This window comes from Teleopsis dalmanni, chromosome 2 (genome assembly GCF_002237135.1).
Source record: "Teleopsis dalmanni isolate 2A chromosome 2, ASM223713v2, whole genome shotgun sequence".
In the NCBI taxonomy this organism is placed as follows: domain Eukaryota; kingdom Metazoa; phylum Arthropoda; class Insecta; order Diptera; family Diopsidae; genus Teleopsis; species Teleopsis dalmanni.
In genome coordinates, this window is record NC_051847.1 from 23,808,854 (window position 1) to 23,822,201 (window position 13,348).

At 28.2% G+C, this 13,348-nt stretch overlaps 2 protein-coding genes across 2 annotated transcripts; one reads left to right on the forward strand and one right to left on the reverse strand.

The window, feature by feature from the left end:
• The first annotated feature begins 10,486 nt into the window (after positions 1 to 10,486).
• Positions 10,487 to 12,204, forward strand: LOC119684650 (zinc finger protein 277-like). The gene is made up of 2 exons (XM_038098730.1): positions 10,487 to 10,808; positions 11,035 to 12,204. The coding sequence occupies exons 1-2, from the start codon at positions 10,553 to 10,555 to the stop codon at positions 12,159 to 12,161; spliced, it is 1,383 nt and encodes a 460-aa protein (XP_037954658.1). The 5' UTR covers positions 10,487 to 10,552; the 3' UTR covers positions 12,162 to 12,204.
• Positions 12,205 to 12,284: 80 nt separating this feature from the next.
• Positions 12,285 to 13,101, reverse strand: LOC119680618 (pre-mRNA-splicing factor Syf2-like). The gene has a single exon (XM_038093535.1). The coding sequence runs from the start codon at positions 12,994 to 12,996 to the stop codon at positions 12,319 to 12,321; it is 678 nt and encodes a 225-aa protein (XP_037949463.1). The 5' UTR covers positions 12,997 to 13,101; the 3' UTR covers positions 12,285 to 12,318.
• Between the last annotated feature and the right edge of the window lie 247 nt (positions 13,102 to 13,348).

Genomic DNA, 13,348 nt, shown 5'->3' on the forward strand with positions numbered 1-13,348 from the left:
TTCAGATTGTTTTTTATAAAATTATTTAAAAAAAACTTAAATATATCTATGAAATTCATTAAATTATAAAAGTTTATATGCGATGCACAACCTGAAGTATTAAGGGGTTTGCAAAAAAAGTATCTTATTGAAAGCAGTTTATGATTACAATATATGTAAATATACTTTAAAACAATTACTATATAAATTAGTATAAATGTATGTTTGTAAATATTTCACTTATAAATGTACATACACACATAAAAAATTAGAACTTTGTACATTGTTTTTTGTGATACATTTTTTTTTGTTTTTATAATGAGGGAAATCCCATATTTTATGTATGGCGTATAATAAAAATAATAGCAAAAATAAAACAAAACAAATTTATCTTTTGACAAAGCAGTTTTTATATACACAGAAACAAACTCAACAATATTTTCATAATAAAATTATTATTATTTTTTTTTATTAAGCGGGAATTTATCAGCTTAATTATGAAAAAACTATACAAGTTCATTTAATTGCATAAAACGTGTAGTGAATGTGTAGTGATATATGCAAATTAAGAAAACATATATAAAATAATATATAAAAACAAATACGTCACATATTAATATGAGAATAGGTGTGTTAAGGTGTGTTAAGTTAATATACAAAAAAAACCATAGTCTCTTCTTTTCACTGGTACTTTTTTATAACTTCAATATAGAATAACAGCACTCAAGCAGGTGATTATTAATTTGTCTGTCAATTAACATCATCTTTTTATTAAGGCCGTGTGCGAGTTCGAGTAAATTGAGGTAAAGAAAATTAAAATTTCCTGGTGATATTTTGCACTGCACGTATGTAAGAACGTGTGCGAGTTAGGCTAAGTTGCGTTCTAAATGAGGGAAATTCTAAGATGAGCCGATAATGTAGTGATGTGTTGATACGTGCTGACAAATGGCTAAATGTGTGTAGTGCCAAAAAATCTCCCATTTGGTTTAGCATCAACTTAGCCTAACTCGCACACGACCTAAATATTTATTTATTAAACATCTTATTATATTTTCACAATGGTAACACCTAATTTACCTAATTTTATCTAATTTACCCTACTCGAGATTCTGGTAAGTACCAACATTCGCTACCATACCGACATTCGCTACATACTATTTCTCTCAATTTACTCGAACTCACACATGGCCTTAATTATTCGGTTTAAATTTGTTTCAGTAGGTCTGTTAATAAAAATATTTGTGACATTTAAGTATAGAAGACTTGAAGGTAATCCATTAATGACAAATGTATCCTGAGCAGTATAGTCTTTGCCTTTGTTTATAATTGAATCGTACTCGATTAGAATTATTGATAACTTGATGGGAAATATTGAATGAGGTCGAGTCTTAAATATTCGTAACGATTAATCAATCGAGATTATTTTGACTTATTTGATCAATTGTATTTGTTTTCTTTAAATGTAAAATCCTACGCCTGTAAAAAGTCTACCCTTCACTATATAGTATTATTATGAAAAAAGATGCTATTTAATATATCATCGAATTTATCCCAAAATACAATAGACCTATAATGCTAAAAATAAAAGTCATACCACTTAACAATGATATTAAAATACTTAGTGATATCTATGAAGAGATACAGATGTGGAGGGCATATGTTGATAAACTATTTTCAAATATCACTAGATCACATACGACAACTTGAATATGTAAATGCGAAGAAGAAATAGGAAAATCGAAATCTAGTGTTAAAAGATGCACTTGGAAACCGCAAATTTCGTTATGTGTTCAAATCTTAGTTCATAACTGCAAAAAGGTATTCTTTTGCTATATAGGAATACTGACCTATATCACAGAAGTATGAACTTTGCAAATAGTAGATGATATTTAATCTCTTGAATTAGAAATCATTGCAATGATTCTGTAAATACCATAGATATATAGAAGTTATGCTAAAACCATAGAAGTTATGCTAAAAATAAATTGGGATCGAAACTATGCTACAGAAGTCGGATGCTTAAAAATATTAGATATATGTATAAATGCGCAAGCACCTTAAATTATAGATCATTCAAATGATTCTATAAATAATATAGATGAGGAATCATATTACGGTCAATGAAATTAACTTATCAAAACTACGATCGATCCGTTAAAAAAATATAAAATTACTATCTGGAACATATCATGAGAAATTGCAATTACGAGCTATCACAAATAGTTATCTATGAAAAATAAAGTATTGCTTAAAAGAAATTTCAACAACTTTGAAAATCTGTATAATGAATCGAATTTTTTAAATGTAAGTAACCATATGGTTACTATATGACATGATTAGAAGCGATCCGAAGAAATAGTTTAAAATCTTAAATTTTTATTCTATAATTATGTATATCTTTAGATCATGTATTGGATCAAATAGAACCAAATCTAATATGACAATTATTATTTGTATTGTACGTTTTAAAAGTATCTCGTCAAATATATGAACTTTTAATTGATATTAATTAAAGTTATTTTTTATTGTAAAATCAACTGATTAGGCTTAACAACAAATATAGACTTATGAATGTTATCAGGCTATCGCATCTACGAAAATTAAAATTTGTATTATACCTTTCTCATATATTAATACTTTTTGATGAGACCATTTTTTAATTATTTTAAAGAAATATCCAGAGAGTACTTACAGAGAGCATATTTATAAATAAAATTGTATATTTTTATACACAAAATCTGTTTTGTAGTTTGTTTATTTGTCTTTCTGTTCGCTTGTTTTGAACGTCGCGTTCTTTGGTTAACAGTGCAGTGCATACGTAAACGACCTTCACAATTAGCGATATGGATTCTCGAAGAACTTACGTCAAAAGAAAAGTTAAATGGACATGTTTATATAGAAAAAAACGTGTATATATGGTATTTCCTCTGTCTGTAAGTATGTATGCAGATCGCCGTGTTTGTCGGTCGAGAAAAATATTCTGCGCATAAAGTTTTATTTTTCAGGGGTAAAATAAATGCGTAGGTTATTCCCATTTCACGAATATATCAGACAATGAGGAGTATGGCGAAGAAGGTGATTTAGATGATTAAAATTACAATACAGTAAGTAAAATTAATGGTAATATGTAGTAATAAATATAGTATTCTTTTTTAAAATCGATTACAACTAGTGAAAGATAGCGTATCTATTAAGACAAATAATGTAAAAGAATGTTTTATTGAAAGCTCGAAATGCAGTGACAATACCATGAGTATTATGGGGAGGCGAATCCGAAACCAATGGCTTTTTTTTGGAAATTGAATAGGTCACCAGTTTTTTATTGTTGTAAACTACTATTTTCTGCGTCAATATCCTGGACCTACTCTTTATATTCTATGACCAAGAGCTTCTCACCAATTCTAGGTTACCCGATCATAATCAAAACTTCAGATGTTTCAGATGTTCAGATCATTTCTGAACTGGATTGGTTTGATGAATTTCTAAGAATCACATCACAAACTGCCAGCCGTAAAACAACTCAGATTTGGAATATGTTTATTATTAATCTATGAATCAATATAGATCAATATAGGTGCATTAAAATAAATAAATTATTATACAAGTTGAAGCAAGACAAACAACAATTTTTAGAATCAGCTGCTAAACATAAAAAACAAAATGTATGAAGCCGCGTCTAATGCCTTTTAATCTTTTGACTCGGTACACATTCAATATAGAATATAATTTTTAAATTTAAAATTTAAAAAAAGAAAATTTAAAAAGCGTAAAGCAGAAATAATTTAAAATTTATAAAAATATAACATTTTAAAAAAGAAAAATCGCAGGTATTCTTTAAAATGCTTGTTGTTATGTTAAGATTATTTGTGTACACACAAATCGTAGTTACAACTACGGTATATTATAATTAATTATAATTAATTATAATTTCAAAACCAAATAAGACGAAATATTGATAATAAAAAGTAAACCCTTTAAATTATTGCTTTAATACTCAATTCCAATTTCAATAGAAAACCAAAAAAAAAATTGCGTATTTGCAGTTGGAAAAGTATCTCAATGAAAGGTGAATTTGTGATTAAAGAAAGTTTCCCTTAATTATTTCATATTTGTTTTGATATTCAAAGAATTCGGAAAACATTACTAAATTCGAGTTTGTACACAAAATATTGTTTATATTTTATATAAATTATAATTATAATATAATTTAAATAAAGAATAAAAATTTTAGGGTAAATCTGTTTTTAAGTTTTCTACTATACAAAATTTGTAAAAGTCTTCTTTAAAAGAAAATATTAAAATTAATTGATTACATTTGTATTATACGGCCGTATTTAGAGGACTGAAAACTTAAAGACATATACTCCCACTCACCTATAATCAGCACAATAAGGAATACGTCAGGTGCGCGCCGACAGATGATATATGTATTAATAATTTTCTGTTTGGCGTGCACACGAATATTGCTTAATATATTGCTTTGAAGAAAATTACAATAATTGCACCTGCTGATATGAAATATATTATATACATTATATAGATACATTATGTTAATGTATATATATATATATATATATATATAAATATGCAGATAATATATTTTGCTTGGAAACAACTGAAATGGCAAACATTTAATTAAAAGAATGCCCACAAAACCTGATTAACCGGAAACTAAAAACCTAGCGAAAGTTTATTCTAACAAAGAATTAAAATCTAAATTTTTATCAACCACTTTCGCTACTTTTTCTCATACAAAAATATTAGATAGAAATAAAAATAAAGAATCTTTCCAATTCATCTAGAAAAGCGAAAGAAAATAAGTGCCACATAAAAGTAAAAATACCGAGCAAAGAAATAATGAAATGGCAATAGCACATAAAAAATCTTTATTTTGTTCCCCGATAATATGAAGAGGCGTTTTGCGGAATTTCGGACGTCAGTCAAATACCGATCTGACGTCATTAGAAAATTTTATCTTTTTCAAAAATTACTTTCGCATTAAAAAACAATAATATTAAATAAAATTGCGGGAGGAGAAAATAAGAGAGAGAAAAGAGTAACGAGCAGATAAATATATGCGTCTTACATTATATATAAATATATTAGTAGGCTAATAAAATAAAGAGAACAGAGAAGTTAATACATTAGATAAATTACACATATTAATTATTTAAAAAAATAAGGATTTTTAAGTACTAAATTTTTGTTTGTTAGCATAACAATTTTAAAATCATGTTTTAAAGACAACCTGATAGACATCCAAAGTAAACACAATTTACTAAACTAAAAAAATTCGATCTAGTTTTCGGTAAATTGAAAAAAAAGAAGACACATACGTTTTATACGATTACCCTAAATAAATTTCAACTGCCAAGCTAGAAGTAGTTTACATTTCAGTTTTTTATGATGTTAATGTCTCAGATGTTAATATCCCACTTTCAACGGCTAAGCGGGCAAGCAAACTAATCAAAAATATTTGAGTATAACTTTAAAAAAACCTAGGCAGATAAAATTCCTGTCAGATCTCAACATCTATTTGCCTCAAACTGAACAAAAATCGCACCGGTTAGCTGTTTTAACTAAAGCGGAACCGGCTCATCACAACAGTATTGGTAGTTCTGAAGACGAGAAGGAATCGTGGTCACCTTGTTTGTCAACACCAATCTTTGGCCAGTTGCGGTCAAAGACCCTTTCCTTTTCGACCAGACAGTGTTAATATTAGCATGTATAATAGTTACTTTATATGCCTGACATTTCTCAGAATAGACGGTACATGATATTGTTTGGTGACAATGATCTGATTAGATTGACAATCACTGTGCAAAGTTTTGATTCGATCGACAACGATGAACAACATATATTTTATTTACAAAGTATATAGGGTATAAAAATACTAAAAAAATAAAGTTTATCAATTAAATCAATATTGTTATCTAATTCCATGGCGCCACTTTGACGACCGAATTCCATTCCTCGCTAGTTTTATTATTGCTCGGTTTTGGTAACACGCCCGCACTAAGCTTTTAAACATTATAAATTATGTGTGACATAGATAAAACTATATATACATTTATACATTAAAAATTAAAAAGAAATTGGACGGTTTATTGATTCAAATTTATATTATGGAAAAGCTAAAAAATATATTAAAGTCTAAAAATAATAATAAAAAAATATTAAATGCATAAATAAAACTATTGTTAGCACCTGTTGTGTCAAAGAGAACATTGAAGAGAGTAAAAAAAGAGAAGACGCAAAGCTAAGAACCACGGGTAACAACTGTTGATGTAGATAATTTATGAAAATTTTCATAATAACTGTATATAAATAAACCGAATCGTTGTAAGGTGTTCCCTAATCACTGCTGATAACCAAAATAAAATTTGCTATCAAAAATACTAGTTATGACCAGTTAATACATGTTTGCCGTCATAATATATCTTTCGTCTGCACAATAACCATTTGACGTCAAAAATTTACAAGTAAAGAAAACCACATATTAAACATACTTATAATGCAAAGTAATATTTCGGTGTGACATTTGCCACCAGTAGGTGTGGATGCATATGCATAGAAGATATTAAAAATCCTTTACATACATATGTAATCTATAAGATATTTGTGAATACAATGAATACATTTTAAACGATGAGAAAATCGAATTTTTAATTCGATTGATTAAAAATATAAAATAACCAACTCACTGAAGTATTAAACCTTAATATAATTAGCTTATTATAGCTTATTATTATAATGTGTCCAGTTTTGTAAAAAAAGTCAAAACATTAATTAATATTAGTAAAACCTGTTTGTTTTTGAATAGTTCAATTAAACAAAGCACCACTGTTTGAAATAAATTGCTATTAAATTTTTTTCATAATATATAATGTTATATAAAATTAAGGCATACAAAGTCGTAGCTCATATACCCTTTACACAAAGTTGTTGTTGTAGACGTGAACGATTTTGTTTTTATTTCGGCAGAATATATACTAAAGTATAGTTGCTAAATAACCAAATTTAAGAAAATAACGTAAAAAATCAAAAAGATTTTCATATTGTATCTGCATCTGAATTAATATACATACAGAAATATTAAAAATACTGGAATGAAAATTTTGGTTAAAAGTTATAGATAAATACAGCAGTTCTTGATAAATTTGAAGATCACTTTTCACCTTATATAGTAGGAATTACCAAATTTAAACTGATCGATACTTTTTTTTTTGTTTTAAAAAAAGTTGGTACTTCGAGAATACTTTAAAGTCGATCGAAATTAAAGTTAAAATCCTAACAAACAAAACCGATCGATACAGTTTGTCATAATAATATAGTAGCCATACTTAATATTCAAGTGTTATAAATGGTATAGAGTAGAGTGTTTTCTAGAAAAACTTAAATCAGAACCATTTCAGCCTCTTTATCAATTAATAATCAATTAAAAATACATCAGAACCTTTATATATAAATAATCATCATATGTCAAATACATATTATCTGAATTGATCACATACCAAATGAAGAAAAATCTACACAGACTGTACAGTTTTAATTATATGATGTATATGGAGTCATGGGTTACCTGATTCTGCTTATTACGATAAATATAACTCCGTTAACACGAAGTATACGAGGTGTTTTCTATAAAATCGCTCGGTATGTGCAACACAAACAACTGTGTTGAAACAATATTAGATGGATTCTTATAGTCAACTAAGTGAGGATATATACATAAGTGTATTTGTGTCACTAATATCATTACAAACAACTCAACAAACTTCTTATTAGGTATGTTCTATGAGCTACTCGTAGTAACTTTAAATAACACTGTGTAACACAGTGCGTTCTACCAGCAACTTTTCGAGTAAATGAGAGAGCGTAACATCCCTGTCGAAATTTGAAAATGCTGCACAGACTTTACTCGTACATTTTATTTCAAGTAAAATTTGTGTTGATGTGTGAATCAGCTGTTTTGGTTTGAATTTAAACTTTTGTATTATTTATTTGCGCGGTACTGGTGTTCTCCAGACTACACAAAGCTGTTCCATGAAAATCTATGTAAAGAGTGTAATTTGGCACTTGGTTTGTGTTACGCTCTCAATTGATACTTTACTTGTGTTTTACTCGAGTTTGACTATGAGTAACTGGTGGAATAGACCTATTAAAATGTATACAAAGTTGTCTCTTAATTGTTGAGAATGCTATCTTGTACTCTTCTTAATCAGTATTGCCTCCGAATTTTCCGAAAGGAACAAGTACAGACCAAAAATACAAAAAAAAATATTTGAATCCAAAAACAGAGCATAAACTTAAAAATTTCAAAAGAAAAAATTTTAATGAATGGAAATTAAAAAGAAATGACAAAATTTGCTACTGCAAGAAAAACAACAAAATCAAAAACAACAAAACTTTTATATTTTCCAATTTTTTTATTTTTTGGGAATGCTTTTTGCAAAACGAGTAGACTTTATCAGCGGAAATAATTTCCAACTTGCAAAATAAAAACATATCTTACGTATGAAAGCACAAGCAGTTATCAAGTAAAGGAGTGAACGGGTTTATTTTTATATATTATCAGCACCTTTATATGTGTTTTATGTCGTCGACTGAAACTGTGTGGCGAAAGCGGCACATACTGGCATTAAAAACAGGTGACATTGATAAAGCAATTTATGTATTTGATAAAATTTCATATGAAAATTTATTTTGTGTCTGCGTTAAATTTGTACCTTGTCCGCAAAAATGAAATGTAATAAAACGAAAGAATAGAATAAAATTTCAAGAAGGCAAAATAATAAACCACCCACGAAAATAGACCACACTGTACGCCATGAATTGACAAAGGGAGAATATTGCATCCAATTAATACACACTGCACAGATAAACACAATTATATATGTAATATATTTCGAAAACAAACAACCCAATTTTCAAAATTTTTTTTAATAATGAATGAATAATACCAAACATTAGGAATTACTGCCTTTCTTTTTATAAATTTATATTGTTTTGCGTTATAATAAATACACTTACCACAAAAAAAAACTTTAATGCAAATTGAATTTTTATTTTAATACGATTTTTATCTTTTGTTCTCGTTTTTGCAATATATTTTCACGAACACTTTCTTTAAAGCTATAATTCATAACTTATTCTATACAATTCTATATAGCTGTGAATTATTGCGACTGAAATATATTAATATACACACAAATATTTATTAAAAAAAAGAATATATTGTGAAATAATGATAAAACTTTTAACAGAAAAATAATCTTATTACGAAAAAATATTATTTATCACTGGACTGTCATACGACGACATTTTTTATTCTCCGTATGTAGAGTTGAGGACTCAAAAATATACTATTCACAATAGAAAGAATAAATATTTGGAGCGATCAAATATATGTTCTCATGTTATAAATGGAAAATTACTTAAACATATTTAATTAAAAAATAGTTACAACCAAAAAATATTTCAACAAATTACGACACACGTATTAATTTTCTAATACCTCTTTAGCTGTGCGAAAAAAAAATTATTTGCATGAAATAGTCTAAAGCGACGTCAAATAGCATAGTTTATTATTTGTGCTCTTTTTATAATTATTTCAAGAGTTAGTTGAGCACTTCTTTATTTTAGGGGTATTCAGGCAACTGATTAGTTGTTTAGTTGATTCAAAAACTTCATATAAAAACAATTTAGCATTTTGATGTTAATCAGTTGCTTGAACGACCCAAAATGCGTAATCTGATTAGTTTGTTGTGTGTAATTTCCTTGGCAGCACTCGCATCAACAGCAAAAGCGAAACATACGTTAACAGTGAAAATTATTTACACACGATTCAAACAGCTGAGAGAGATAGCTAACAAATTTCTATACAAAAGTTCATTTTAAGTTATTATTACGACACTTGGGACTGGCAGCACTATTAATCAAATTTGTACTAATCTGAGAATCACCGAAATAGTTGATTCTCTACTTAGTTTAATAAATTTGAAACAACATTATAATTATATTATAATTTGAAAGCTTATAACGAATTATTTCTAGCGTAATGTTCTTTATTTGAGCTTCGTTTTAAAAGTAATTAAACAATTTTTATTTATATTATCTATTATCTTATATCAAATATACCTTCCAATATTTACTTGTAATAATTTGTTTGTAATAAGTTTTGGGAAAAAATAAGCTTAACAACATTTTAATTTAATGTATCCGCTTTGTTTTTATGAAAAAACTATACTTTTTAAATCCTAATTATAACTAATAAGTTTTTATTTAAATTTAAGTAACTATTTACTCTAATTTCACTAAAACTACATACGGTAAGCGATCTTTCATAAAAGATCGCAAACAAGAACTGCATATTTACACAATTTACACAAGAAATTTAGTATTAAGTGCCAGATAATTGTGAAAATTTTGTATGTGATTATTGTGAATAGTTTATTACGGAATCGTTTTCACAGCTGTTTTTTGGCATGTTTTGCTTTCAAGCTCCAAAAAATACTTTGCCTTTTCTAAGGTTTTGAGTTCAAAATCAAGATTTTCTTAATGTAATATAGAAATGGATGAAGCGTTAGAGAAATTTAAAACTCCAATTGAAGTTCTTCCGGTGCTATTATTTAATGAATCGTCACATACCGAAGATAATGAAAATAGCACAATTGATTGTTTAAAATGTGACAATAGTTATACATTCCCAAGGGACAAGGATGAATATTTAGCGCATTTATTTCTTATACATCGCTTAGTTATTGCAGATGTTGAAGACATAGCTTGTTTAACAGATTATTTATTATATTGGCAAACTGAATTTAAAAGTATGTATATATATATGAATTTGTATATAAGAACAACAAGTATATAAATTTGAATATTTTGAACTCTTATGAAATTGAGAGTTTTTTTTTTATCAGATTCATTCATTCATAAGATTACTAGAATACTGTAGACTTTTACTAAGTTTTTATTGTTTTTCCTCCATTTAAAATTAAATACTATATTATTATCATATTTTATTACAGCACTTATTTCTTCTTATTTTAGATCATGAACTTGAAGAATATTGCACAACTATGTTACTAGATCAATTGCCAGATGGGAGGCCAGCTAAGAACGAGAGATATTACTTACTCTGCGATATACTTCCTAAAGATTTTGAATTACGAAAGCGGTTGCAACATCAGAGTCTGGAAAGAGCTTTAGCTAAACATCAATTCGAGCTAACTGATCGTAATTTTTCTAAGGAATGTTTATATTGTCGGGATGTAATCAGTGGTCTACGATCTGATTACTTATTACATCTTTTCAATAAACACTTTTTACAATTAGGCAAACCAGAAAATCTTGTTTACGTAGATGAACTAATATCCAAGGTGCAATATAACCTAGAGCATCTTATTTGTCTTTATTGCGAAAAGATTTTTAAAGACCGCATTGCACTTAAAGAACACATGCGTAAGAAAGGTCATAAACGTATCAACGAGAGTAATCGAACCTACGATAAATATTATCTGGAAAATTATCGCATAGATAAACAAAACAAAACTTCAAAACATTTTAACCAAAATAAGAAATCTCGAAAAGAAAACCCACAAACGTCCAAAAATATTACAAGAGGAGAGCCCAAAACAAGTATTAACGAGGGCAGTGTTGATTTTGATCAACGTATTAAGAATAGTAGTGATGATAACGATTCAGATTGGTCCGACTGGAATGATGACAAGCTTCCACCATTGAATTGTCTGTTTTGTAATCAAAAAGAAAATGACTACAAGTCCTTCAAAGAACATGTACTTAATAAACATCAGGTAGACTTTGATGAAAGCATACGTTCTCTTAATTTTTATCAAAAAATCAAAGTCGTTAACTATGTGAGACGTCAAATATGCCTGTTTCGTTGTGTTACTTGCAATTTACGTTGTGAAAATTCAGAACTTTTATTTGAACACATGATAACACAGCAGCATCTTGGTATTGGAACTAAAAAACAATGGGATAAACCTGAGTACTTTTTTCCAACTTATGAAGATGACGGCTTGCTATATATTCTAGACGATAATCCGAATGATGACACAGACGAGACTGTCGTGCGTATCATTTCAGAAGACACTATGGCTCAAATAAACAAGGACGCCGAACGTCTGTCACTAGAGGGCTTTCAATATTTATAATACATAAAAAATTTTAACGCACTAATAAATTTTTATTATTTAATTTTTATTTTTTACTTATATATTTTTATTTAAACATTATCTTAATATTACCTAAAAATATTCTCAATCGATGTTCATTTATTTACATCAACATAATTAGATTATCACTTTTAAATTAAATGGCCGTGCCACGCTCCAAATTTTGTTTGATTTCTGCAGTGTGCTCACCATAGAAACGTTCGAGTTTCTTGTTAAATTTAGAGTTACGTTCATTAATAAAGTCAACGTCGGCATCATCATTATAAATACGTCGTCTGGAGTATTTCTTTCTTCGTTCAATTTGTTGTTCTAAATCTTTGACCATATTATTGATTGCGGCAGGTGTGTCTTTGGTCAAACCATGCAAAACTGTGTTTGGACCACCATAGAATGCATCACCTAATTCAGCCTTTTGTTTTTCATATTTTCCCATATCACGCGGAGGCATATTTTTAACTAATCGACTATGTTGCCGCGCTGTTTGTGCTTCGTACGTGGAAAACCCCAAATCTGGGTTTTTCTTCCTTTTTTTCTTTTCGATGCGTTCTGCATCAACTGCAGATACTTCTAACAATTTTAAACGTTCATAGTCCTTTCCTGCGGCTTTCGCTTCAGTACGAGCTTTTTCATCAGCTATTATCCAATCCGCTTGACGTTTTCGCGCTTCCCAATTATTTGGCAATTTTTTACGAGCATCTTCAGCTACGACTTCTTGATGATTTTCTGTACGGGCATTTTGACGTAATTTATGCAAATTTCGTAAACGCTCCTTTCGCTCAGCTAGTTTTTCAGCTGCAGTGTTATTAGTTTCCATTATCTTGTTATTATTTGATTTTATACGACTGAACAATTAAAAAAATAAAATTTACACAATTTTTACTTTCCTTATGAATCACAACAGAAACAATGCGAACGTCAAAAATAGTAATCAGTGGCCGAACATATAATACAAAAGGTGTAACATCAAGCAAAGAAATTAAATTAGAGTTGCCAATACACAAAAAATAAATATAAAGGAGTGCCAAGTAATTTTTATACAATAACTTCCAAAAATTCTTTTTTTTCAATATTTTTGTGTATATGAGCGCAAAATAATAAAATTCATTTTACAATTCTGTATTTTACTGCAATTACCTACTTAACTTAAAATGTACTTTCATAACATC